The sequence below is a fragment of the Patella vulgata genome, chromosome 2, assembly GCF_932274485.2.
Source record: "Patella vulgata chromosome 2, xgPatVulg1.2, whole genome shotgun sequence".
Lineage (NCBI taxonomy): Eukaryota > Metazoa > Mollusca > Gastropoda > Patellidae > Patella > Patella vulgata.
In genome coordinates, this window is record NC_065880.2 from 33,080,645 (window position 1) to 33,108,075 (window position 27,431).

Genomic DNA, 27,431 nt, shown 5'->3' on the forward strand with positions numbered 1-27,431 from the left:
TTCATCTATATATGCAAATAGTTTGATATAGTTTTAGGCTCTTCGTCAATATGGTAATTCAATTTGTAATGTTGTCAGAAGTTCGGCAATTGCTATAAACGGACAATTACAAATGTGGTCAATACTTTGAAGTTGCACATTGTGACTAATATAAGCCCGAGGCTATAAATACACTGTCTGTGTTCTCTCGTTTCCAATATATGGCCAATGAACAGAAATTGTATCTATGGAGCTCTTGTATTGCAGCAGATTACATTTCGGAGATCTTTCTAAAAAACATAATGCTCCAAAAAGGATATTTCTATTGTTGGAATCAACGTAATGCCTTTAAAGATACATTCTCGCGTATGGACTGTGTGATTTGATGATATATTTGGACTAAACAACATATTCAAACTAATTAATTTATCAAAAATTTGCTTTGTATACGTGGAGATATTCCTCAAGCTAAATACACTGATGTTAAAGGCCATGTCTGTCATCTCACTTCTCTGAGTAAGGGTCCATTTTCCAGAATGTATCTTACATTATTTACTGTCCATTTACCATACATAATGAGGTCTAAGTAAATTCTTAATTATTTTCTGTCAACTTCTGTTTCCGCCGTTGAATTGCAGAGTCTTTTGTACACTGACAATCCTCAATGTTACCAAAACCTCCTAACCATTTGATCAAGAAACGACAACCTCTCCCACAGTCAAGCTAGCACACAAAATGCTAACAGACAACCATCAGGTTGCAAGTTAGTGATACCCTGACATTTTTGCCCAGTGCTTGCCCCATAGGTGATTTTCGGGTAATCAAGTATTTTTCTAGTAAGATTGGGTATCTATGCTTTCTATATACAAATGTATACCAAATTGGCCATACGGTTATTGGAAATAATCACCCGATAAATACTTTCGGGACATGTATCTTTAATGGTAGGTTTGAATAAATATTAACTAACTGTGAAAAATCAATATTGTACATATTCAATTAAGAAAAGCGCCAAATATCAAATTGCAGCGGTTTCTGTGGGGGTCTCAGTAAATATTTAGCATATATAGTGAGACACAGGTAATGATCGACCTTGTTACATACATCTTTACAGATAGGTAAATCAACATACTCTATTATTTATCTTATATAGGTAATCGCTTCTTGCCTTTGTAAAATAGTTCAATTCGGTTTAAAACGATAATAAAATATTTAGCTACTGTTTCATAGATCAAACTTGTACGTTCTACATCGATTTGATGAAACAACTGCTGTTGCTTAAAAAGACAATAATATGTTCCATTAATAGTTTTAAAATCAAAGCGACAGCTTGAAAAACATTACATTACTCATACTGAAGCTGCTTCTAAAGTTCTATATTTGAATTTTATTCTGGTTTGTTAACTATTTAATGATATACAAATAATTATTTCACCAGTTCAACGCTCTGATTGTACATGTTTCTCAGCCTACATCGTTTACCTCTCCAGTGGATTTTTTCCCGCGGATATTAACCATCTGAACTGACGACACGTCACAAATACCTATTAAAGTATATTGTCTTGATTAAAAAGTGGGACATCAGGTGTCTTTCAAATACGTATTGACCTCCCTCTGATTTGATTTCATGATCATGGATCGTGCTAGAAAGATAGTTATGATGCGTGTGATACTCCAAAAAACTAAAAGGCAATGTAATGTTTAATGCCATTGCTCCATTAAGGTGTTCTAGAAAGATAATCTTTTATATATACAGGAAATGAAATGAAATGAGGTTTAACGTCCTACTTTTATGCACCGAATGGGATAATGAAGACGGTCATACGCCATGCAGCTTGCTATAAGGATATTTTGCCTGGACAGCGGCGTTACTCTTATTCCTATCAATAAAAATACCAAGGGATCTGTTAAGTGCACGCACACGTGCACACGCGGCTTCGGTCTTTTGTCCCACCCGAACGACTAGTCACCGGGAATGAATGTGATTTTTATATCCTTGGCGATTAAAGTTACATAATTATATAATACAGAAATTTAATGTGATAAATATTACTTTTAAACTGCATATGACAATACGTCTTGGTTGTAGCCCATAAACAGCCATATTGGATTTTCTAACACGCCAAGAGTCGTGATAAACTTGATGAGTATTTCATTAGTCTATGTATACTTTGATACCAACTCTTTATTTATCTCATTTATTAACAAGTGTTTGGCAAACAAACTACTGAATATATACAGAGTTTACAACCCATAATCCGCTATTGGTTTATTCTGGCCAAGGGAGACAAGTCATTTATTAAGCAATTATTTTTTTATTGCCTCCAATGTTAATTTTGTGCAATTTTCCGTCCTATGAGATTTTTGGCTCTCTAATTAGGCCATAAGCGCTATATACTCATCTTGTTCTTCTACTTCGAAAAAAAGACCAAGGCTTCCCAATTCAAGTACGATCCAAATGAAACTTGGCATGCGTGTTCTTCGGACCGTTGTGCCTCGATTGGCGTACTTCGATTTTGATATGACGTCACAATTAAAAGATGGTGATCATAACGTCACGCTCGTACCTGTTTGTAATGATTCCGATGATGGACATTTAGCTGATAAAAACCTTGATGGGCGACCAGTCTTCCCAATTACTTTTCTGGTTATCTTGGGGGTTGGATGGCTGAATGGTTAGCGTGCGCGCGCTGTATCATAAAGTCTGTCATTGAGTCGACTGGCGTGGTTTCGAATCCCCGGTTGTACGTGGCAAGGAGTAGGGTCGCCTGTCCAACCTCGTGGGTTTTCTCCGGGGCCTCCGGTTTCCTCCCACTGCTAAAGACCCCTACGCGCAAGCGAATTATGTAAATAAAATTAAACCATATGTTAGTCCCGAAATGACCTAGTTTGTGTCGAGTGGACGTTAAACCCCATTTCTCTCTCTCTCTCTCTTTCTGGTTATCTTATGTTCTTTCTTCATCACAGATCATGATCATTCACCAAAACCTGAAAGTCAATTTAAATTTAGTTACCTTTAAACACACATTATGTAAATCTGCCTATTGCAGGTCTTTCTCTAGGCCTTATATGTTATATAACCTATTAATTAGACATTTATCAACATGACAAGACTATAATCTAGTTTCGATGCCATCTCATGGGTACTATTTTAAAAATTTGAATCCGATCTGCGATTCAACGGCTGTTGATGATTAACAGTACAAATGGATAATCGAGATTGTCAGCTCTTTAAATCTAATCTTCCATAATGCCCATTTAAACAGAACTGGGGAAAATATATACTTGTTATAAATAGTACACTAAGGGGATATAATTAATATAGTCTCGGTTCATTCACGGACCAGTCATGGTGTCGACTTTATAAGATTACAGAAGTATACTTGACATCTACTTGAAATATCTGGTCTTATTTATCATAACATACATTAGTATAATATTTCTTTACGGATTGGGGATGGGGGTGGATGGCCGAATGGTTAGCGCATGCGCGTTGTATCATAAGATCTGTCATTGAGTCAGCTAGCGTGGTTTCGATTCTCCGACTGAACGTGACAAGGGGTAGGATCGCCTGTCCAACCTCGTGGGTTTCCCCCGGGTCCTCTCTCTCTCCGGATTAAGAGGAGTGGTGGTGAACATGTGGTCTGATCCGCACGCTTTAGATCATTAGGTCTTCGTCGATGTGCGTGGTCGTGGGTTCAATCCGTGTATGTGACAAGGATTAGGGTCGCCTGTCTAACTTCATGGGGTTTTCAGGGTTCTCCGGTTTCCCCCAACTTGAAATAAGTTATACATTATGTTAGTCCCAAAATGACCTGGTTATTGTCAAGTGGACGTTAACCCCCCCCCCCCTCCCTCACTTTCTCTGTCTCTCTACCTATACACCACTTACAGGTAACTTTGTAAAGCTGGCCATGGTGGTGTTGAATGGTTGAATGGTTAGCGTGCGCGCTGACAAGGAGTAGGGTCGCCTATCCAACCTCGTGGGTTTTCTCGGGGTCCTCCGGTTTCCTCCCACTGCTAAAGACCCCTATGCGCAAGCGAATTATTGAAATAAAATCAAACCATATGTTAGTCCCGAAATGACCTAGTTTGTGTCGAGTGGACGTTAACCCCCCCTCTCTCTCTCTCTCTCTCTCTCTCTCTCTCTCTCTCTCTCTCTTTTGCAATGTTAAAGTATACAAATCTGTAAAGGTCGATAAAAGCGGTGAAGTGTTTATAAGTGTTTTAGTTTATATTATTAGACATGTCTATAAATTACACAAAGGGGTAATAGCCATCGCTGACCTCTCTATATCACATCTGAAACGACTTAAGCCGTTACAATTAAACCCTCCTCTGTTCGCTAAGGATGTTAAAGGTAATATTAGGGGCAGTGACAAGCTTTGTGATGATACAATGTAGCTTGAAAACCCAATTACATGCCAATGAAGATGGTTGAAGAAAACAGTGTACACTCTTGACTATTTTGCGCTGGAGGGGGTGATATTTATGAAGCTATTAAATGTCACATATCAGTATATTTTAAGATTCATTGTCACGACTTAGAAATTTAAAAAAAACTTTAAACCAGCCAATACGTCTTGTAACAGCCTGGAAAAAAGATTGTTTTTCTAGGTGTGATGTGGTAATTAATGTGACTCGATTAACCAGTTCTAATTTGAGTTTACAAATTCATCATAAAATAGCAACTGACAAATGTTTTTAACATTAGTAACAATAACCATAACATTAGCACGTAACGCTGTTATTTCATGTATTATAGACAATTAATAATAATGTGTACAGGGATGCCAAACCCAACCACTGTCACTCATAAAAATATATACCAATAAATTTACACCCCTGGAGGCAAATGTCCTAACCAAGGTTTAGGAACCCTTAGGATCAGATATTAAAATGTATGTTTCAATATTTAGTATGTCTCTTAATACAGTAAAATCGTTTAAGGTCCATAGGAACGTCAATATGTGTCCTTAGATACTAGTAGTAAAAATATAGACGTGGGTCAATGTATATACTGAAAACTTATTACCCTTTTCATTCAATGAGATTAATGTACCTCTTTCAGATCATTAATTTTCATGTGCACCCCACACCATGGTTCATTTAGTTTTAATGATGATCTTATCATATGGTATACTCTATTATAGTTTGTAGGGATCATAATTCTATACTACTTACCTTTATATTCTATGATCTCATCCGAAATCGGCCATTTTGCGATCCAGTATTGTATTTTACTCTCAGTTCATATTTGATTATGATTCTACGATATAATACAGCTGATCTAATAACATTTAACGGTGATATGTCAGATTTGTAGACCCGTGATTTATATGTGGTATTCAATAGTATACAGTATAAATGGTAGTTATACGTATTGTAGTTATAACCAGTACTGCAATGTAAAGAAACAAACAGAACGAATGGAGCATGATTGAGTTGGTTAACTTTCTAAATGGAAAGATTACTAAAAAGATAATCAGTTTCGAAAATGTCCGCTGCTTGAATTAATGCATGAGCTGGAATAGCAACGATCTGTATATTAATTGGCGCTGTGTAATAAGTACTCTGTCAGATTATTATGCCATTTAATTATTATTTTATTTTGCCTTGTTATTACCATACTACTTTAAGATAAAAATATGTTTAGTGGTTCCAACAGGTGCCCGTATTATGATCGCATGAATTTAACGCTAATGAGTTACCTATATCTTCTAAAAAACATATCAGTAACCAATGGTTCATGGTTAATAACCATTGGGCTACCCAGGGCGGCGCTGGTTTAAACAGCAAATTTAAAGGCAATAAGAATAGGGTCAATAATTCATCGAGAATTGAAATCGAAATGGGTAGCTTCCACTGTTCTGCTCCTATACTAGGCTAATAATAAAGACGGATCTTTTACGTGCACGCCAATGTATACACGGAACCCCGGTTTTTCCTCACTTCCGAACGACTTGACAGCTGTCCTTATCAGGCCCTCCGTCCTGCACCACTGACAAGGGGAAACCACGTCGGAAAAATCCGATGACCTTACTCGATCAATGCAGGGATCGAACACGCGACCTCCAGGCTACCGAGCCAGCGTCTTACCTACTTAGCCACCTGCGTCATACGTAGGCAAATTCCGAGTGGTTAAGTAACTAGCTTTAGACAGATAATTACCAACTCCTAAAGATGATTACAGCGCAAAAGTCCGAAGTTGGCCTGATTATCACCCATTTAGCAAAATATATCAAAAGGTGACTTTCAGAAAGCTTTTTCTCGAGGATTTGAATATGGAAAATATTACGGATATTCTTGGTACTATGAAGTAGTAGTCGTCAAGACTATTGTTTGACCCCTACTGTTCCATAAAATAGACGTTCAATGACATCCCGAATCTCTGCAGCCGACTTGGCCGAAATGTAACTCATAGACTTTGGTGCTTATTGCCATAGGCGACATAGATCAGAGGAAAGTTTATCCTCATATGTTTTCTTTTATTGGTTACTATGAATTTATTTCTTGACCTTAGGCAATTGTTAGAGAATATTTTGTATATAAAGGAGCGTAAATCTAATAAATCACGATACCAACTCTTTGATAAAATAGATCGTGGATTATAAAGTATTTTTTAAAAGAGAAATTTTATAGAGGGTTAACTGGTTCAAAATGCGAGCTAGAGTAATTCTTATCTAAAACTGGTATTTTCGTGGTGTGTGTGTGGGTTGGGGGGGGGGGCTGTAACTCTATGCAATTAATCTAAAAAAAAAATCCATTTTTTCAACTTGAAATCGTCCGAATTCTTCTTTTATAGACATAATTTGTACTTTCTACCGCCAACTTTTTCTTCTTACTTTCTATTATAGAAATAAATTAGATCAGGCAACAACCTCTGCATCTCATTAAAATAGATAGTCTAATAAAAATAGGACAAGCGTAATAGTTGCCTGGGGCTTAAGGAACTTTTGAATTTATTTCCGTAATATGCGAGACTGTAAAAGAAAGTCTATTGGATAAAATCTGCGTTACAAAATCGAGAGTAGAAGTTATGCGTTAAAAAACATAAACAGGACATTTATAAAATACATAAAAAGTGTATAAATTAAAACTTTAAAAGTTGAAAATAATATAAAGATAACATTTACTGGAGAATGGGGTTATTAAAAGCTGATAAAATAATAAATGTTTATTTTAAGGTAATTATACAGCGTCACTTTATCTGATAAAAAGTCGGAGTCTACATCGTAAACTTTTGGTTTTCAAAGCCGTAACCAATCTGATAAAGACGACGATTGTTTAATTGGGCGGTAACGTTGTAAAAGATCACATAAATAAGACGGTGCTAATATGTTAAGACTTTAATTAGTCCTGAATTTAGCAGGAAGCTAAGCGAATGAAGATTAAAAGTTAAGATATTATTGTAAGTTTCCAAAATATTTGACAAAACGGTTAGGTATACAGCGCATTCCCCAAAATACCCGAGTACGACAGAAATCTGTCTCCATAATATGAGCGAAACAAGCGAGAAGTGAGTATACCTGTACGCGACACCCATCAATACATTAGGTAATATAACAAATAGTTTGAACTTAGAATTTGGAAAGTTACTCAGTAGAAGGGAACTATCGGGCAATTGCCACAAGTCTGGGTTTCAGTAGTTCAAGTTAATCAGTAGAGGAGGGTAGGCCGGGGACAGTACCCACCAATCGAATTTTAATGGATTTTCAAAACACCGAAGAACAAATAGATGATATATGAATATCTAGAAGTAGTTTCGTAAATAATAAAAAATGATAATTAAACTTCCTACTGAAATTCCTCATATTTGATTCAAATATAAAATAAAAGTATAATCACAAAGCATTCAATGCTTTTGCCTACATATATATTAAAGAAACTATTTCAGCGCATTTGGTAACGACGTGCATTGTTGACTAATAACGCAATTGACATCGCCGACTCGGAGCTTTGCTTGTGGGCAACTAAGGGCATTGATCCAACCATCTTAAATCGTCTCTTAATTCTTATAATATCTGAAATTTTTGAAAGCATCAAAGGTATCGTTGACTCAACTACAAGCCTTTTGAGCATGACCTTCTTAGAATGGACCTTCTGGATATCTATGCGTGCCTTCCGCAAATAGCATTGAATTCTTTCGGAGAATTATTACTTTAAGCTAACAACATAATAATTGATTATTTCAGATAGAAATATAAGGTATTTTTCAGTCAAGCGTTAAATGTAGTTCGGTGACAGCGTGGCTTGGTGTGTATGGCGCTGGCTCACCAGGTAGGACGTCTCAGGTACGATTCTTGTATTGGTCAAGGAAGCTCCTCGGGATTATCCAGCCCGCTTTCCCTTGTCATTGGTGTAAGATATAGGGTGTGGCAATCAAAACTGCCATTAGCGTGCACGTAGAATACCCCTTTGTAATTGTAATTCCAAGATGACTAGGCGGAAATCTTCATCAGCCTTGTTCGTGCAGGAAAGCAACACGTTAAACCCGCATTTCATTTATTATGCAGTTCTTCAGCTTCACCATCTTCATTAACCCAGTAGGACGTTAAACCCCATTTCATTTCATTTCTTCAGTTACTGTTTAGTAAAGTCCTTCCAGCATAACTGGTTTATCCGTGTAAGTTGATGGTTGGCAGAAATAAGTAAATATGTAAAAGAGCCGAGACAATTTGGTCATTTGTTTACTTACATTTCTTAATTGACATCCATATCTATTAACACTAACCGGCACGTGTCGAAACTACACCCAAAAACGACACGTTAAACTGTATTTACCGGTTCAAAGGGCTATTTGAACAGTAGAACCACGTCCATATATACCAAGATAAAGTTAAATGTCACAATCTAAAAACTTTAAACGCCCTTAAAAACATCATTAGGTATCTGGAGGGTGTAAGATAGCTGTGGAAATCTGATCTGCGATTAAAAAAGCACGTCAAATGTAAAAGATTTTTTTTTTAAGAATTCATGACACAAATTCTTTAAGTCGCACATATCTTTGTATTGATTTAATAACGTCATCATTATGTGTCTTGGAACGTCGGATACCTCTGACGAATAACTCGTTTCTATATCTATGAACATCGAGATTACTTTTTAAATAACAACTTTTAGGGCGCAATTTGTATTACTCTAAAACAGCTCTGAAACTCATTTATTTAGGTCTAAATAAAAGTATTGAATTGAATTACGATTAATGAATGGGCAAGATCGGTAAGAATAAATATTTCTATCGAAAGATGATGCGGAAATCGACTTGTGTACTGTTTATGTTGTTTGGACGGTTACCTAAAATAATAATAATAATAATAATAATAATAATAGTCTATTTATATTGCGCAATGTCCATGCATGAGCCTGCTCAAAGCGCAGTCCAAAAACGACCACAACTATCATAAAGTGAATGCTGTCTTAAACAAAGTCTGGATCTAAACACAACAGTATCTGGGGAGCTCTTTATTTCCAGTGGCAGATCACGAACGTTCTTTGATCAAAACGGGCTGTTTTAGACTTCGGCACTACAAGGAGTTTCTTATCTACAGATCTGAAAGGTCTTTGTAGGGGCGTAGGATTGTAAGAGATCCCTCAGGAAGAAAATGGAGTTATTTGAGAATTGGTGTTTTGTGACTGTAACGAGGAGCAAGAGATATTATCCTAGATCCTGTGTTCTGGATCTTTTTGAGTCGCGAAACAAGAGAAGTATGAACACAGACCAGTAAACAATTGCAGTAATCTATCCTGGAAAGAATCAACGAGGACACCAGTATCATAGTAGAATCAGCATTAAGATACTTCCTGATGCACCCAATGTTCCATATAATGAAATAGCACACTTTAGAGATATGATTGATGTGGGTTCCCATATTGAGATTACTATCAAACATCACTCCAAGATTTCTTATGCTATTGGAAATTGGAATAGAGAGGTTGCCAACACGGACATGGGTTATACAGCAAATATCACGTCTAGATTCAGGACCAAGAAGAAAAGCTTCAGTTTTCTCATCATTAAGTTTTAGTTTATTTGCTGGCATCTACAAATGAATTTGTTCATAACACCTTTCTCTATAGATATAACTTTCTCTCTACACTTAACAAATAAGCACGTAAATACAATCAAGTCAAAGACGTTATGTCACTTTAAATACGGAAAAATCACCAAAGCTTTCTAATGGGGCTTTAAGCAAAATATGTTCAAAATCAGTACATGTTTCAATCGGTGGGACGTATAAACTCAATTGGGTTTAATTGGGTTTAACGAGTTCCAGAAGCAGAAGCAAGCGTGTAAAATAGTTTGCATCTTATTTTTACACGTGCACATTCTATACCCCCTACCCCCTGTTAAATGTTTGTGGAAGCCAGGCTGTTTCTCCTTCTTCCATCTCTCACTCCCTTCCTCCCTCTCGTCATCTCTGTCTTCCTCTCTATCTCTCTCTCTCTCTCTCTTCATGGAGCATAAATATGTATGTTATTTTAATTAACTCTAATTCGTCGTCACGATGCATGTTTGTTTATAATAATGCAAGAATTGTGGGATTTATTGCGGGAAGGGTCGCAACTCTTACTTGACTTGGCGAAAAGTACTGGATAATCAACCACATTAAAAAAATAAACTCCCGGTTACGCATGGGCAATGGAACTTTTTGTCAAATATTGAAACGGTCCCAGACCCTCTGTACGTTAAAGGCTAGGAGGGTCTGGGTAACCGAGACTAATTGCTTCCTTTCTTCCCACCCCTGGGGCCAATTCTTTGATTGTATATGCCAACAAGACTCAAATATAGGACATAGTACTTCAGAAATGTGAGAAAGGAAGATATGTTAAGTGTCAAACAGTTAACAAAGATAATTTCAAATTTTAAAAATACTTTTAAAATTAAAATGTAATTTCAGTATTTGATTGTACGCCCTCTGAAAGGCATGTCCATAGCCATTCCCCCCCCCCCCCCCCCGTCTACATGCTACTGTGTGAGATAGACTGGGGTTGAACGCCTCGTCGACACCAGAAAGGAAGGTTAGCTCCAGCGATCTGGTACCTAAAAGAAGAATTTGAACCTGGATCAGACACCTAAGCCGGGTGCAGTCAATATTACTTCATAAACTTATTGATTATTTGGAAATATCAAACTGAATTTAACACAAAGTTTTACATGTATTTGGTTAAATTAAAACTTCAATATGTTACCAACCCATGTAGTTTAATTCTGTTTACGTCCACGTTGAATCATACTGGTGGAATTTTCCATACACAATTTCTTTTTTATTTCAAGATAAAAAGAAATTATGTTCTATAAAACTAACAGCGGCTTGCTTTACGACACACGTTTTTCTAAATTTAAGTTCCGTATTGTAGATAAAATATCTCAGATCATATCCTGTAATATTACGAAATGACAAGACAACTCTCTCTCTATATTGGTGTAGTTACTCGTCAGTACCTCCAACTCCATTCCTGGTTTCGTTCCATTGCTAAAGAACCCTTCGCGTAAGTGAATTATTGATATAAAATTGAATTTTTGAAAACTGTAACCTTACTAAAATGTTTTAAAAATTCAAAAACATTTTATTTTCTCCAAGTTGTCACAAATTTGTGGGTATTCGTCGTTACTTTCAAAATTTTGTTAGACTCCAGTTAAATTGCTTTTGTGTTGAAATTATAAAGCATAAAAACAAGTGAATTACAAAGCATTTTGTTTTACCCAAAACCAATTTTTATTGCATTTTGAAAATGTGAACCCCCCACCCGTGGAATATCCACTATTACCTATGGACCAGTGTGCTACAGTTTCACGAATTTAAAGGAGAGGTCACAATCCAAAACACAACCGTAAACCACCTTGTAGATTTTTGTTTTACGTGTAGTGCGGTCCTCCTGCACTTACTATTTCAGTATTTCACACAGTCAACAGTGACTCTTACCTTATCTCAAGTTACATTTACCAGTTAAACTAATCGACTATGTTTCCTTATTGTGTTTATTGATTTACATGCTTAATTACGAGTAATATTTTCTGCTGATAATTTATCTGTCTCTGTCCAGAGGGGTGGGGGTCTAGTTATCTAATGTGTAACGCTTCGAGTTGTTGCAGGTCGGCACCTATTGCTTGGAGGCAATGACTGGATCTCTTGTAAGGGTATATGAGGTTTTGTGATAGGGGTCCCTTCGCAGTAGCGTGGGATTCCTCCTGGTTTCCACCACAGCAAAGACCTCTGTGCTTGTTTTCCCACATCAAAGATCTCTGTCCAGAATTTAATAAAATAAAGATACCATATAACTATCCCAAAACTTGATTTAATTTCGTGTAGTATAGTGTGGTTCCTATCAAGGACCCGACAAACATTTTGGTATATGTATTCGTTGTAGTCTAAGGACGGCAACTATTGAAGTTGGTGCATGATCTGAGTCCCTTCTGCAGTGTCACACCCACGTTTTTGTTAATATTTTGTCTGTATATACTCTAAAGGTTGCAATTATTAACATATTTTGTTCTATTTCGGCATGATCCATCATAGGGTTATATTATACCTATTTATATTGGTTCGGTTGTACGTAACAAGGAGTGTGGCCACCTGTCCAATCTCGTGGGTTTTCTTCGGGTCCTTCGGTTTCCCCTACTGCTAAAGACCCCTACGCGCAAGCAAATTATTGAAATAAAATTGAACAATATGTTAGTCCCGAAATGACTTAGTTTGTGTTGAGTGGACGTTAAACCCCATTTTTCTCTCTCTTTTATGTTCAGCCTCCAGAGGCAGAGCCAAGCCATTTTTTGTATTTTTTGTCTCCAGGCTGGAATTCGGAATGGTTCAATCTGGAACTTGGCATATTTATTCTTTATACCGTAAGCCATAAGGACAACAACTTTTTTTATTTTCGTGCATGCCCCAACCCCCAGGTTGTGCCAATATTTAGTCTGTAAATTTGGCAAAACAAACCCAACGCCTAGCCTTCTTTGTCTCTTGTCATATTACAATCTGTGCAGCTATTTCATATTTCATTCTCTTCCAAAGTAAGAATGTGGATGTATATTGCAGCTCGGTAGCGACGCTCTTGTTTTTTCATCTGATGCAAATAGGCACTAGGGATTTGAATATGGGCGATTGTCCTATACTCCACACACATCAACAAAAAATGTATAATATTTGTTTTATGACAATCGTAAAAATTTAACCCCACATCACCGGATAATTGATTTTACAGATCATTAAGAACAACCTCATTAGGATGAACGTAGAAAGTTATTTTGAATATGATAATGCAGATTGAACGTGACGTTACAGTGATTTTTAAAATGATAGGTCGCGACATCGCAATTAACGATACATGTTTTAAATTTAGAAAGAGAAAGAAAAAATTGAACAATGGTTAAAAGTAAACATGTCGTTGGCTTCTGTTGTTTATTTTTTGTAAATTTATCTTTGAGAGTTTTTACAAGGGATGATACACACTGTATTTACTGTCTTCACATTCTTTCTCAGTGTTACGTCAGTTATTTGTGTTTTAAACCAACGTAGAAAAACGCAGGTAAGAGCTTAATAATTTTGGAGCCATAAAACGGAATTTGTTTCTCATAAAATCCTATTTTTTAGTTGAATTTCTTTTTATTGTATCTATCTAAAGGTTTCCCCTCTTGTGTTTTTTTTATGGTAATTCATCAATATAAAAAGAGTGTTTTCTTGTTTTCATACTGACTAAATTTTACGTTTGGGTGTTCTTTATTGGGGTCATACGTAAATTTGCTCCCAAGTTTTTACACAGGAAAAAATGTATGGCAATATAGGTTTTGGTAATGTAGTTTTTAAATTTTGTATGTTATCTTGATAGTAGATTTTAGAGTTTGTTAACTGTTGTGATAAACTGCAATTTTTAGATTTTATCAACTGTCATGTTAGATTTAGTTTTTAGATTTTGTTAACTGTTGTGATAAATTGTAGTTTTTAGATTTCGCTAACTTTTATGATAAGCTGTAGTTTTTAGATTTTGTAAACTGTCATGTTAAAGTGTAGTTTTTAAATTTTGTTAACTGGCATGGTAATTGTAGTTGTTTAATTTTGTTATCATTGAAATTTGATTTCTGTAATCATGTTATCGTAAATGTAGTTTTTCAATTTTGTCAGCTGTTGTGATAAACTGTAATTGTTAGATTTTGTTAATTGTCGCGTGAAACTGTAGTTTTCAAATTATGTAAACTGTTGTGATAAATTGTAGTTTTTAGATTTTGTTAATTGCTGTTATAAATTGTAGTTTCTAGGTTTGGTTAACTGTTATGATAAACTGTAGTTTATAGAGTTTGTTAACTGTCATAATAAGGTGTAGTTTTTAGATTTTGTTAACTGTAGCGTTTAAATGTGGCTGTAGATTTTGGACTTTCTATATAAAAATAACTAATTTGATTTCTTTCCGTTACCATATTTGTACTATTGATATATAAAACAATTCCCGGGATTAATGGTCTATGATAACCTAATTTTGTTCACGACAACAACAACAAAAAAAGACACCAGCGTAGGTGTTTAAATCAGTCCTCCATGACGGCGTTACACACATCACCTGTTTTATAATATTCTATATATATACTAATTGGTGAACTGGACTATGTTTCTATGATTATCTCACTACACTACTCAACAACAAAGATAATAAGAAACGCCCTTATTATTGTGTAAATAACACGTTTTAATAATAACATATTACACTCAAAATCTTCTTAATGTCCCACTGTTTTTATTGGTATATTAAAGGATGAATGTTCTAAAATACATAACCATTAATAGAACACGATAATTTCCAGCTGAGACGCATTGAACGTAAACAGATCCATCTACGTAGTACACATATAATATTCATATTGGGAATAATCCGATCAATTAATGTAGGTCTATTCCTATCTTGATATTACATAATAGATAACACGAAACATCGGTGACTTACATACAGAGAATTATCTAGGATAATTTTCTCCCTTGAGCCATGTTACGATACACCGATGTTTTTCAAAATATAGTAGGGATTTTTTTCGAGGGTTATTTATATTAATATTGTTTGCACAGATTTATTTAAAGAATGTTTTAAGTCTATTGAGAAAATATTTACGACTAAATGGGGATCTCCTAAGAACATTTGCCAAATATTTACATAAGAGAACTATACATTTATTGTCAGCTGAAAAAAATGTTAAAATTTGAAATTTTAGAAGTTGATATACTTGTTAGTAATTTTTTAAAAGTTAATGAAGCTACAAATAACTGATACATTTTAAAACTGTAACATTTAATAAATTACATTTACCTATGTACTCATCTGACATTAATCTATCAAGGCAAGGCAGCTAGTTATTATTGCATAGCAATGGGGTTGTGTAATAGAAATACGGCTCTTTGTGCAGAATGCATCGAAATTGAGTTACATTAAACTGAAAACTGCATATTTCTAAGAAAGTCAAACCATAATTATTCCTATATCTATTACTTAAAGTTACAATTTCATATTTTAAAGTTATATTTTTAAAATTTATTAAAATGAAGCCTTAAAATAGATGGTATCTATAAACAGTTCTACCTTGTTAAAGAATAATCCTATAATTCACTATTGCCAGTTGAGAAATTGGCAAAAATATCATTTTCAACTTCAAATTCAAACGTTTGAAGATAGCTATTCCATGGGGGGAATAGGAAAACAAGGGAGGTAATTGTGTTATTATTTCCTGTGTCAATGATTTTTAAGTGTGGGAAATAATGCCTGTGATCGTATAATAGTGATTTGATAACCTATTGAGCAAAAGACATAGAAATAATTATGTTTTGAATTTCTTAGAAAATATGAAATTCTCCCTTTAATAGGTTGTCAAAACATTAGAATCATTCTAGCACTTAAAAAACATTCACGTTAAAATTGGAAATAATTTCTACTTAGAATTTGTATCATTTCTTTTCACTGGATAACTAAGTCTACTCAATGAAAGAGAGAGCTGACTCGATTGTCAAAGTTCGTGGTTAAACAGAGTAGGATAATGATGCCTGGTTGGGCGAGACTTTTCTGCACACGTGATAATAAAGCCGTAAGAGTCAACGTTTGCTTTAAAAAAGAAAATAATATATTTGCCAATTTATCAACTGACGCAAGTGAATTATAGGATTTAGGATTATTCTTTATGAAAGTAGGACTGTCTGTATGCCATGCATTTTAAGGCTTTATTTTAGCCTATTTTAAACATATAACTTAAAAATGCAATTCTCACTTTAAAATAATCTCGCCTTATGTGGTGTGATATAATGATATTTGGAAGAATGTTCTGTAATTATTTAAAGCAGCTGATCTTCATATCCGGAATTTTAATCCCTTGCAAACTACAATATTGTGACATTTGACTCTCAGATAGGAATTTCAGTCCAAAAATTGATAAATTGTTTTTTATATTAATATTGACTCAGATATGATGATTTGGAAATTTCGCAAAACCCAGTATCTTCTAGACGTCTTTAATATAGGCGTAGGAGGTCAATCTCAGTTGGGAGCCACGGTGGCTAGGTGGGTAAGGCGCTGACTTGCTAGTCTGGAGGTCGGGTGTTCGATCCCTGCATTGGCCGAGAAAGTTCATCCCGATTTTCCGACGTGGTTTCCCCTTGTCAGTGATGCAGGACGGAGGGCCTGACAAGGACAGCTGTCTAGTCCTTCGGATGAGACGAAAAACCAAGGTCCCGTGTAAACATTGGAATGCACGTAAAAGATCCCTTGGCAGTTGGAATTCGATATAAGAGTAGGCGATAGTGCCGCTGCCCGGGCAAAATTTCCCTCATAGCACACTGTATGGCGTATGCCCGTCTTCATTAGCCCAGTATAGGAGCAGAACAGTAGGACGTTAAACCCCATTTCATTTCATTGCATTTCATTTCATTTCAATCTCAGTTGGGGGCGGGGGGCGGGGGGGGGGGGGGCTGTGGCAATTTGACCGAAAAATCTTTTTTTTTTGTCTCTTGAATTTTCAGAATGAATCAATCATTAATTAAAACGAGTTTTTGCCCAAAAAACGGAAATATATTGCCCCAAAAAGTCCATTTGAATACGTTTCGGTTGATTCAGTTGTGTAAACCTATAATAATATTGTTGAAAAAAATATAGATGTACTCCGAAAAATGCGCGATCGATTTCTTCTAGTTTAAGATTCTCACAGAAATTTTCATATACCCCGAGGTGCCATTTATAGTGTTACCTTTAACAGTTCACCTTTTAACATCTTGTATTGTCAATAAGCGACTTGTTAATCGTATAACAAGAGTGTTATCATTAATATATTTACACATAGTTTAAAGCAGGGCAAATTGTCATAATGTACGTTATAAAAATATATCTCATTCATCACAGAGATTTACAGTTAAAATTATGTCGTGGCCAATTTATAGTCTATGTCTTTATATACTGTACTCCAACTATTAGTCTCACACTCGTCATGTATCTCAGTTGGGTGTAAGATTAGGAGGAAGTTCGCGTCGTTTCAAATAATAAACAAAAAGTAAGTAGACTCATTATTGTCATATAAGTAATCTATAATCTGAAGAAAAGTTTCATATGTTTGATTATGTTATGATAACATGGCAGCACGACATTTCCGTTTTTTGTTAGCATTCTCTTATCATAGATACATAAGTGCATTTCGATGTTCGGAATAACGAGCAAAGTCTGACACCCGTATACATTATGAAAAGGAATGTCAGAAGTACTGAATATATAGGTTAGTTGTTATATGAAATTGAAAGGGGTTTAACTTCTCGTCAACACAGGAGCTACGGTGGCTAAGTGGTTTCCCCTTGTCAGTGGTGCAGGGCGGAGGGTCTGATAAGGACAGCTGTTTAGTCGTTCGGATGGGACGCAAAACCGAGGTCCCGTTGGAATTCGACATGAGTAGGCCGTAGCGCCGCTGTCCGGGCAAAATTTCCCTTATAGCACACTGTATAGCGTATGCTCGTCTTCATTAGCCCAGTCGGAACAGAACAGCGTCAACACAATTCTTTGGTCAATTTGTACACGGATAGATCTCGGTTTTCGTCGCACTTGAAGAAAAAGGCACACTTTTCCTTGTCAGACACACGGGCGTTAACCTGACAAGATAGAACCGGGCTTGAAACATTCTTGTCATCCTAGCAGGCGTTACCCCTGACAAGATGGCTTGAAAAATCCCAAAGGTACATGTACTTCATGCTTCAAACCGGGTACATTCTAGTCGAGAGGAAATCCCTGACTTTAAATGTTTTTGACTTCCCCGTAAGTTATTGAAACATATCTTACACGCAACAACAAGAGGTTTGACATACTGTGACGTGATAATTTAGTTGTTTTCCTCGAGGCAGAAACAAAAACATAGTGTATGTACTTATGTCCATTGTTTTAATAGTAGTATTCCTACATTCGATCGTAAATGTTTGATCTAACATTAAAAACACAAATCGTTCATAAAAAATATATCCTCTAGTACCATCATGTCCGGGAAACAACCACTAAAATGCTAATGTCACTAATGTGAATGAGATAACACAAAATTCATTATTAAGTTATTAGATCTATTAAACTGTAAATAATTTTCGTTTATAGATCAATCGAAATAATTGTTGAAGAGCATTTAAAAATGACAGTCAGGCCTTTGGTCGGCTTCACTGTGCCCTAAAATGACCTTTAAAATTATTTAAATAACATTGTTATCTACTACAGCTAAACATGTTCATGTGATCAAAGTTAAAGCTTTTTGCATACATCCTGCAGACATCAACCTCCCACATAATTATTCTATAAACAGACAGGTGTGTATTTGTGGCTTTTAGATACAAAACCCGTTGGTTGTTGGTTATCAAATAAATGAAGTTGCAAACCAATTAAAAACGATGATAATTAGTTTAGTGTACACTTGAAGCTATTTTCGTCCATGTTTATAAAAGTTGTGGTTTCTTACTGGCACGAATTTCCGTCGAACTTTGAAATAATATTTTTTTTACGAACGTTAAAACTGTTTTCCGTTCTAACATATTGCAAAAACATATTCAAATTATGTTTTATTAATTATGAAAGATATGTTTATACACAGCTTTCTAATAATTTTGTACTTTGACTTGGTATGTAATTTGGGGAGCCAATGTGGCTCAGAGATTAGGGCGGAAGCTCACTTACCACTGGAGGTCCGGGGATCGATCCAGGTATTGGCTGAGAAATTTCCCGTGATTTTCGAACGTCAATTCTTCTTATGGGGATAAAATCTAGTCGTTCGGATGGGACGGAAGACAGAGACCACTGGTGTGCATCGTACAATAACCTGTTAAACTGTTTCGCAATAAAATTTCACTCACAGAACACGGTATGGCGTGCACCATTTTTATTAGCCCAGAGAGAGAGAGAGAGAGAGAGAGATAGAGGGGGGGGGGGGGTAACGTCCACTCGACACAAACTAGGTCATTTTGGGACTAACATATGGTTCATTTTTATTTCAATAATCCTCTTGCGCGCAGGGGTCTTTTAGCAGTGGACAGACAACCCTACTCCTTGTCACGTACAACCGGAGAATGACATATATTTTATGAAACAACGCGCACGCACTAACCATCCAACCATCCACCCGCCCCGGTTAGTGCTTAAAATAGGACGTTAAACCCCATTCCCTATTTCTTTACATGTGAAATTTGACCTTATACAGTTGATATGAGATGAGGGATAAGATGGTATTGCTTATTGTCTATTAATTTATATATATACAATAAAACAAATTGTAGATTCACGTTTTGACTCATGGATACATCAATGTTGATTTATTGGAAACAGTAATCTGATAATCTGTAAAATGTAATACTCTCGACAGTTGCTATACTACAGAAGCTTGACCACTTAAAACTCGATATTTTGTCAGGGTTAACAAAATAACTTAATACAGAATCATTTGTTCGGGTTTTATTTTAAATGTAATCTCCCCAAACATGATTCAACGCTATTCAATTACTAATCAAATCTTTCACTAATTCATACAAAATAGTTTTCATTCATTTATTTTTGATACTATAGTAGTAATTATAACATTTTTCTCTATTTTCTATAGATTTATTCGTATAACATAAACAGGATTATGCAAAGGGTATCTATCCCATTATTAGTTTTCCTACTAAAATGTATAATGATATCCGGAATTCGTATTTCATTATTGTGAGAATGGCAAACAGATCACATTATTATAATAGGTAGATGGGCTATAATGGCAAGTAAACTAATTTTAGCAGACTAAACACCTTTTATGGTTGTTTTTAATATTTGTCTATTGTATTTGTGTATGGTTTATTATTTCGGATATTGTATAGGAAACATAATATTGATTAGCAAAGTAAAAACACGAATTAATCAGTGAAACGTTTAATTTTTATGTTCCATAAAAGAGCTTAATACAATGCTAAATTGATTGAAGCATGAGTAAATCGATGCAGGCAGCAAATATGGACTCCACTCAAAAAAACTGTTCATTCTATAATGGCGGGTTGATTGTTATTATTGGCCAGCACTTATCATTGAACAATATATCTTTTATAGATCAATATCAGAAGCCAACTGTATACAAACAATATGGCGACAATAGATAAAACAAAGATAACTGTGGGATGAAGGGATGAAAACCTGATGACAAATTAGAAAAGTTTAAAGCCATACGTTAGATTACCAACATGACATTTGTGTTTTAGGTTTGGTCGTGATAGCTAAGTAGAGTTAAGATTTATAAGTTTTAAGATTAGAGAAAAGGTGGGGATGTTTAGCCTATAATGACTTTATTAAGGGGTGATTGTGTCTTCCCACCTGAAAGGGACGAGACGTAAAGGTAAATAAAGAGAGCGATCGGAGGTAACGGTAGATTGTGGCCCGTTCTATTGTCCCGTTATCCTAGCTGATTTAGAGATCTTGGGCTGTCAGAGGCTGCATATAGAGTGAGTGTGTAACTATAACGGAACATAAAGTCTCGTGTGTAAAACGTGGTATAGTGATCGCTGACCTAGAAATCGTCACTGATTTAAATACTGTTTTTGTATTCGACAGGTATGGTGTGTCGATTGGAGTATAAAGGGAGACGGCATCTGAGATTGTTGGATCAAAAGTGATTGTGTATCGAGCCGTACAGGTTGTACGCTATGGCTAAAGGGGACTATGAAGCTAAAACATAGATTTGTGTGTGTGGTAACGTTCACTGTGATCGGACTACTAGGGTTACACGTTGTTTTGTTCACAGGGTTACCAAACTTAATCCCTATAGATCCAGTTGTAAGAAATGATGCAGTTGTCGGACTTAGAGATATATCCGTGGGGGAACATCCCCATCTCCGTGCCGGTAGAAAAAGATTAAATAAAAGTAACTTTACCAGTGATGCTGATTTCGCTGATGCGAACGGCACTTTACCGAAATCCCCGAGGGGTGAGATTACTCACGGTCGTGACAATGGTCAGTCATTTGTCGCCTCTGAACCCAAAACGGGGGAAAAAGATGTCCTCAGAAATTTTAAAAACACTAAAGTGGATAAAATGCTGTTACTCCTGACAGAGAAAAGTCGTAAAAAATTCGACTTATCGAAATTTGACAGCCTGGATTATTTATTTTTTTTAAAATCTTTAACTAGTCGCTTAAGGAAAAACAGAAACACGTTGCCTGTTTACCATAATTATAAAGGGTACGTATATTTTATTACCTATATACTTATTATTTATTCACTATTATCTATATTAAATGTTTATAACATATCTTTATCTACAGGGTCTTACATGTATTCAACGCCCAATGTCACGTTTTATTTCGGGTTTTTAATACAACACAATCATTATTATATGTCCGCTTACGTATAAACTCATTTTCATATACATGTGTAGTATTTATTTTCTATAATATTAACACGTGTGTTTATTTATACAAGGGTTATTAAAATGACTGAACGATCTCGTTGTATAATGACAGATCTATATAATGATTCTATATTGTAATCATTAACATATTTTGAATTTTAACGACCGTTTATCGTAACAATGTAAAGTATAACCTATACCAATGACAAATGTGAGAAAATAGTTGAAAGTTTACTCTGTATTATTTAAAGAGCGTGCGTCTTACGATTTTAAAGTTTGTAGCGTTCGTATATGTAAATACGCCTGTGTAATACAGGGTTTGGTATTAGAAGATGGGGGGGGGGCACGGTGGCTCAGTGAGTAAGACGTTGACTCACTAACCTGGAGGCTCCGTGTTCGATACCTGTGTTAAAGGAGAAAATTCATCGTGATTTCCTGGCTTGGTCCCTCCTTGGCAGTAGTACAGGGCTGAGGACCTGACAAGGGACAACGAATAATCGCTCCGATGGGACGAAAAACTGAGGACTTATGTACACATTGGCGTGTACGTAAAAGAACCCTTCGATATAAGAGTAGGCCGTAGCGCCGCTGTCTGGGCAAAATTTCCCTCATAACACACTGTATGGTGTTGTCATTAGCCCAGTCTGAGCAGAACACTAAGACGTTAAACCCCCATTTCACGGGCCCGTAGCAGGGCATGCATCCAGATTTTAGTAATGGTTACACAGTGATACAATTGTATGCTTTTGATTGATAATTACGATAAATGTAGGATAGACAATTAATTCTATAACAGCAAATATAGGGAATGTTCGAGGTAACTACACTCTATACTTTATGACATAAATTAATTTGTTTAAATATATTTATTTCAAACAGATATAATGAAAAGTGGTTATACTGTGTATATGAAGCGGGGTGGTTGTAATGAATAATACAATTTGTCTACCGGAGAAGATTAGCCAAACCGCTAAATATCGTTCGAATTAAAAAGAAATAGACAGACTCTCCTAGTTCATGACAACTTTTCTTATTGACTTATTAAACTTTAGTCATACGTTTATTGTTTTTTTTATGATACGGCATCTGACAGATACAAATTGTTCTTACCAACAAAACCGTGCTGTACTCAGACATCTTACAAGAAAATAATTATAAATAACTGATCTCTTCGTCTGCAGACTTGAAAAGTTTAAAATAATTTGAATATTAAAGTAGTATTACCACCTTTACTAAGAACACAAATCTACACAATTTGATATAATAATAATATACCGAATTATATAAAATCTTAGAGCAAGGCATTTGGTTTGAGTTTGGTGAAATTCTGTAAAACATAATTTACTAAAATGTGTTAGACAGTTAGAGTAGAAAGTTAATTTTTGAAACTTCTATTTCTGAGCAATGTATGTTTGTATCAAATTTTGCACACTGGCAAATTTGTAAATTTTCGATTAATTTTACATATTAATCTAAAATGATAGTTCCTCTTTTTACGGTGAAAACCCCCAAAATTCGAAGTATCCGCCCCCCCCCCAACCCCCAATTACCAAAAGTCGATATTGCTTGAGAAAAGTTAAGAGTACACCTTAAAATAAAGTTAAATATGTTTTAAAGTATCTAAACTCCCACAGACTGTCGGTATACTGACTGTTGACTATTCAGGGTATGAAAAACCACAAACAAGAAATTGTTGTCATCCCACAGCTCTTCTATAAAACTCTTTACGTTTGTCAAGACACATTTCTAAATTTCTCTATTGACTGTAACATATCTGAATGAAACGGTACACAGCTCTGAAATATGCAGAAGAAAGGATTACTGCATCCCATGAAAGATAGCCACCACATTTGTGGTAAATTTCGAATTTATCTGATATTGCCTAACAAAATATACTACTTTGTATCGGATTATTTTTCTATATTTAGTTCAAATCGTATTGTCTAACACAAAAGTTATGCAATGACAATTTCTCTATAATGTGAAAAAATTGTTCAGATTAACTATGTAACCATTAACTATGTGTTATGTGCTGCATATACAGCATTATTAAATGATATACACAAACTCGTCATAATACATGATGCATTATATGTAGACCCTCTACACCACCCGGACATAATACACAAACTACATGCAGACATTCTAAACCACCGAACATAATATACGATATACATACATGTGGACATTCTAATAAACCACCCGAACATTATATACGATCTACATATAAACGTGTAGTCATTCTAAACCACCCGAACATAATATACGATCTACATGCATCCTTTCAATTCCACCGACATGTAGACATTCTAAACCACCAAACATCAAATACTAACTACATGTAGACATTTTAAACCACCCGAACATAATATACGATCAACATACATGTGGAAATTCTAAACCACCCGAACATTATATACGATCTACATTTATTATATACATTCTAAACCACCCGAACATAATATACTAACTACACGTAGACATTCGAAGCCACAAACAACATAATATACTAACTACATGTAGACAGTCTAAACCACCCGAACATAATATACGATCTACATATATGTGGACATTCTAAACCACCCGAACATAAAATACGATCTACATATATATATACATACATTCTAAACCACCCGAACATAATATACTAACTACACGTAGACCTTTTAAACCACTCGAATATGATATACAAACACCATATAGACCTTCTAAACAACCAGAACATAATATACTAACTACATGTAGACCTGTTAAACCACCCGAATATGATATACAAACAACATATAGACCTTCTAAACCACCGAACGTAATATACTAACTACATGTAGACATTCGAAGCCACAAACAATATATAGACCATCTAATAGTGTCAAACACTATTATGCAATCATGGGAATCATTCTAGCACTTGAAATAATAGTAACACTGGACATACTAGCAAAAATACCTCCTTTGTTTTCATGAAAATAGCTCAACGTTGATATTTCAACTTGAAAATGATATGTTTCTCAATTATAGGATTATTCCTACTTAAACATATGATTTTTAAAAATGCAGCTATCGCTTTACACCACCCGATCATAATATACGATCTATATGTAGACCTTTCAGACCCCCCAACCCCGCAAGCACAATATACGCCTCACTGTTTTTAGTAGAATAACAGAATGAAATGATACGGTTCATTTGCGAAAATCATAATGAAACGGGAAAAGACAGGTGCTTTGTCATGAAAGGCATCCCCAACGCGTTATGTACTTTATAGGGAGAGGAAATACACCAATGAATGAACACCGATACTCTTATTTTAGATCAATAATACGTTTTTGTAGATTGTATATTCATCTTAATAAATTCACAGCTTGAAAATGTATGACAGTTTATGCACACCTACCAAAATGTATGATAGTCTATGCACACCTACCAAAATGCTTGACAGTCTCTGCACACCTACCAAAATGCTTGATAGTTTATGCACACCTACCTAAATGCTTGACAATCTCTGCACACCTACCAAAATGTATGATAGTCTATGCACACCTACCAAAATGCTTGACAGTCTCTGCACACCTACCAAAATGCTTGACAGTCTCTGCACACCTACCAAAATGCTCGATAGTCTATGCACACCTACCAAAATGCATGAAAGTGTATGTACACCTACCGAAATCAGCTAAACGGTTAAATGAAACTTCAACTACAGTGACTTAATCCCAGGTTTCGGGTCATGTTATTTGCAAGATGACTTAAACTTACAAAGATATAATCTTTTATAGACAACCTCAACCACAATCACAGGTTTCATGGGTTTTTATAATGAAGTCGGCTAATTTCACGTACACATAAACTTACAAAGCTAATGGGAAACTTCAACAACAAATGACGTAATCATGGTTTTTGGATTTTTTACAGTAAAGTCAGGTTATTTCAGGTACACATAAACTTACAAAGCTAAGAGAAAATTTCAACCACAATGACGTAATCATATAGGTTCATGTTAAGGTGCACATAAGCTTACAAAGCTGTGATCTTGTATAGAAAATTTGAACGACAATGGCGTAGTCACATGTATCATGTTTTGAACTACGAAAGATTCGGGGTATTTGCAGGTACACTTAAACTTACGAAAAATATTTTTTTATGGAAAACTTCAACCACAATAACGTTATCACAGGTTTCAGGTTTCTACAATGAAGTCTGGTTATGTTCGAGCACCCTTAAACTTATCACTATAATCTTTTTTAGAAACATATTCCCAACTAATTCTCATCATGCGATACTGATGATAAAATGTCAACACTAATATAAATGTTACACACTATTGGTTTACCTTAGAATGCGTAAAAACTTAGATAAAATTTGAAAGAAAAAAACGTACTAGGATAATAGCCATAGATTGTGCCACTAATCCTTGTTAGGATCTGTTTCTTTTTCAGTCCTGACATTATGATAGAGTAAACAGACTTGTTTGGAATCCAAAAAGCATATTTGACTTAAAATAAAAACGCTAAATAATACCGAAGATAAGCAGACATATAAATATATACAGTGAAATACGCGCGTTAAAATAGACACGCAGTAGGATACATTTTTCCTTTATAGAAAAGTGAATACATGAAATTATAATATTTAATGGAGAATCTATTCTGTTGCCGAGTATCACAATATGGGATTAGATATAATCCTTAGATATAATCATTTTTATCTATATTTAGTAGGCCAAGATATTTATGTTAATGTTGTATGCGACAAAAAAAAATACGAACACCTAAAACGATAAGAACTAATTGTAACTCCCAGCAACAAATATATTTAGGTTAAAGATAAATAAGTATATAGACAAAATGTCACCGAAGCCGCCAAGAAAGATCCAAGCTCAGTTAAATGTCTAGCTATACATAGGTAAAATAATCACCTATTATATATTTAAATGTGAACTATAGGTATATTTCTAAATACCTCATTATCAAATCGTATTGCCTATTGATAGGCTGACCTTATAAGTAGCCATTCCGATTATGTAATGCATTATCTCCATTTCATCAATGATGGGGGTCAGGGTTACATTTTGACCCCAAGCATCAATGACTTGAAAAGTATAGCATATCGTTATCAGTACAAATCTTTTATCCCAAGTTTAATCTTTACTAGTTGCCATCAACCCTTTATGTGGTTTTAATTTATCAACGCTCGCTCAGATATATCGGTATTGATGTCAAATATCATCGTAACCCCCGAGATGAAATAAAATAAAGTATTCAAAAATGATTAGATAAGTGTTGATGTAAACAGGTAATCGTTTCAGAAGTAGATAAATATTGTTTCATCTTTACTCATCAGATTAATCCCTTTAGACTGTTTAGATATGTGTGATTTGAGGAGACAATCAATGAGTAGATTTAGTTGAATTTGATGTGTTGATTTGTTTTACGAAGTGGTGGTATCTGTCAATATTCTATGTCTACAGATAGCACCAGTGTTGAGATACAGCTGATTTTGTTTTCACAGCTGAAGCCACAAAACGAAGCTAAACTTAGTGTGAACAAACCAACTGCCGCTTAATATTTCGAAAGGAAAATCTAATCGTATATATATATATA

The 27,431-nt window shown here is 35.2% G+C and overlaps 1 protein-coding gene and 1 long non-coding RNA gene across 6 annotated transcripts in view; one reads left to right on the plus strand and one right to left on the minus strand.

The window, feature by feature from the left end:
* The window catches only part of LOC126810431 (extracellular serine/threonine protein CG31145), a 72,544-nt gene that overhangs the window by 17,015 nt on the left and 28,098 nt on the right, over positions 1-27,431 (plus strand). For 3 of the 5 annotated variants that reach the window (XM_050535497.2, XM_050535501.2, XM_050535496.2), the window contains exon 2: positions 21,037-21,662. In XM_050535497.2, coding sequence (XP_050391454.1) covers positions 21,145-21,662 — 518 coding nt within the window. In that variant the 5' untranslated portion in view covers positions 21,037-21,144. Of the gene's footprint in view, positions 1-13,463; positions 13,510-17,471; positions 17,495-21,036; positions 21,663-27,431 lie in introns of those variants that run through there. The other 2 variants (XM_050535499.2, XM_050535498.2) reach the window with 2 other exon arrangements.
* On the minus strand, positions 1,885-25,590 carry LOC126810440 (uncharacterized). Its single transcript, XR_007675224.2, has 3 exons — positions 25,496-25,590; positions 5,164-5,380; positions 1,885-2,967 (listed from the first exon to the last, which is right to left on the minus strand). It is a non-coding gene; the product is annotated as an uncharacterized LOC126810440 (long non-coding RNA).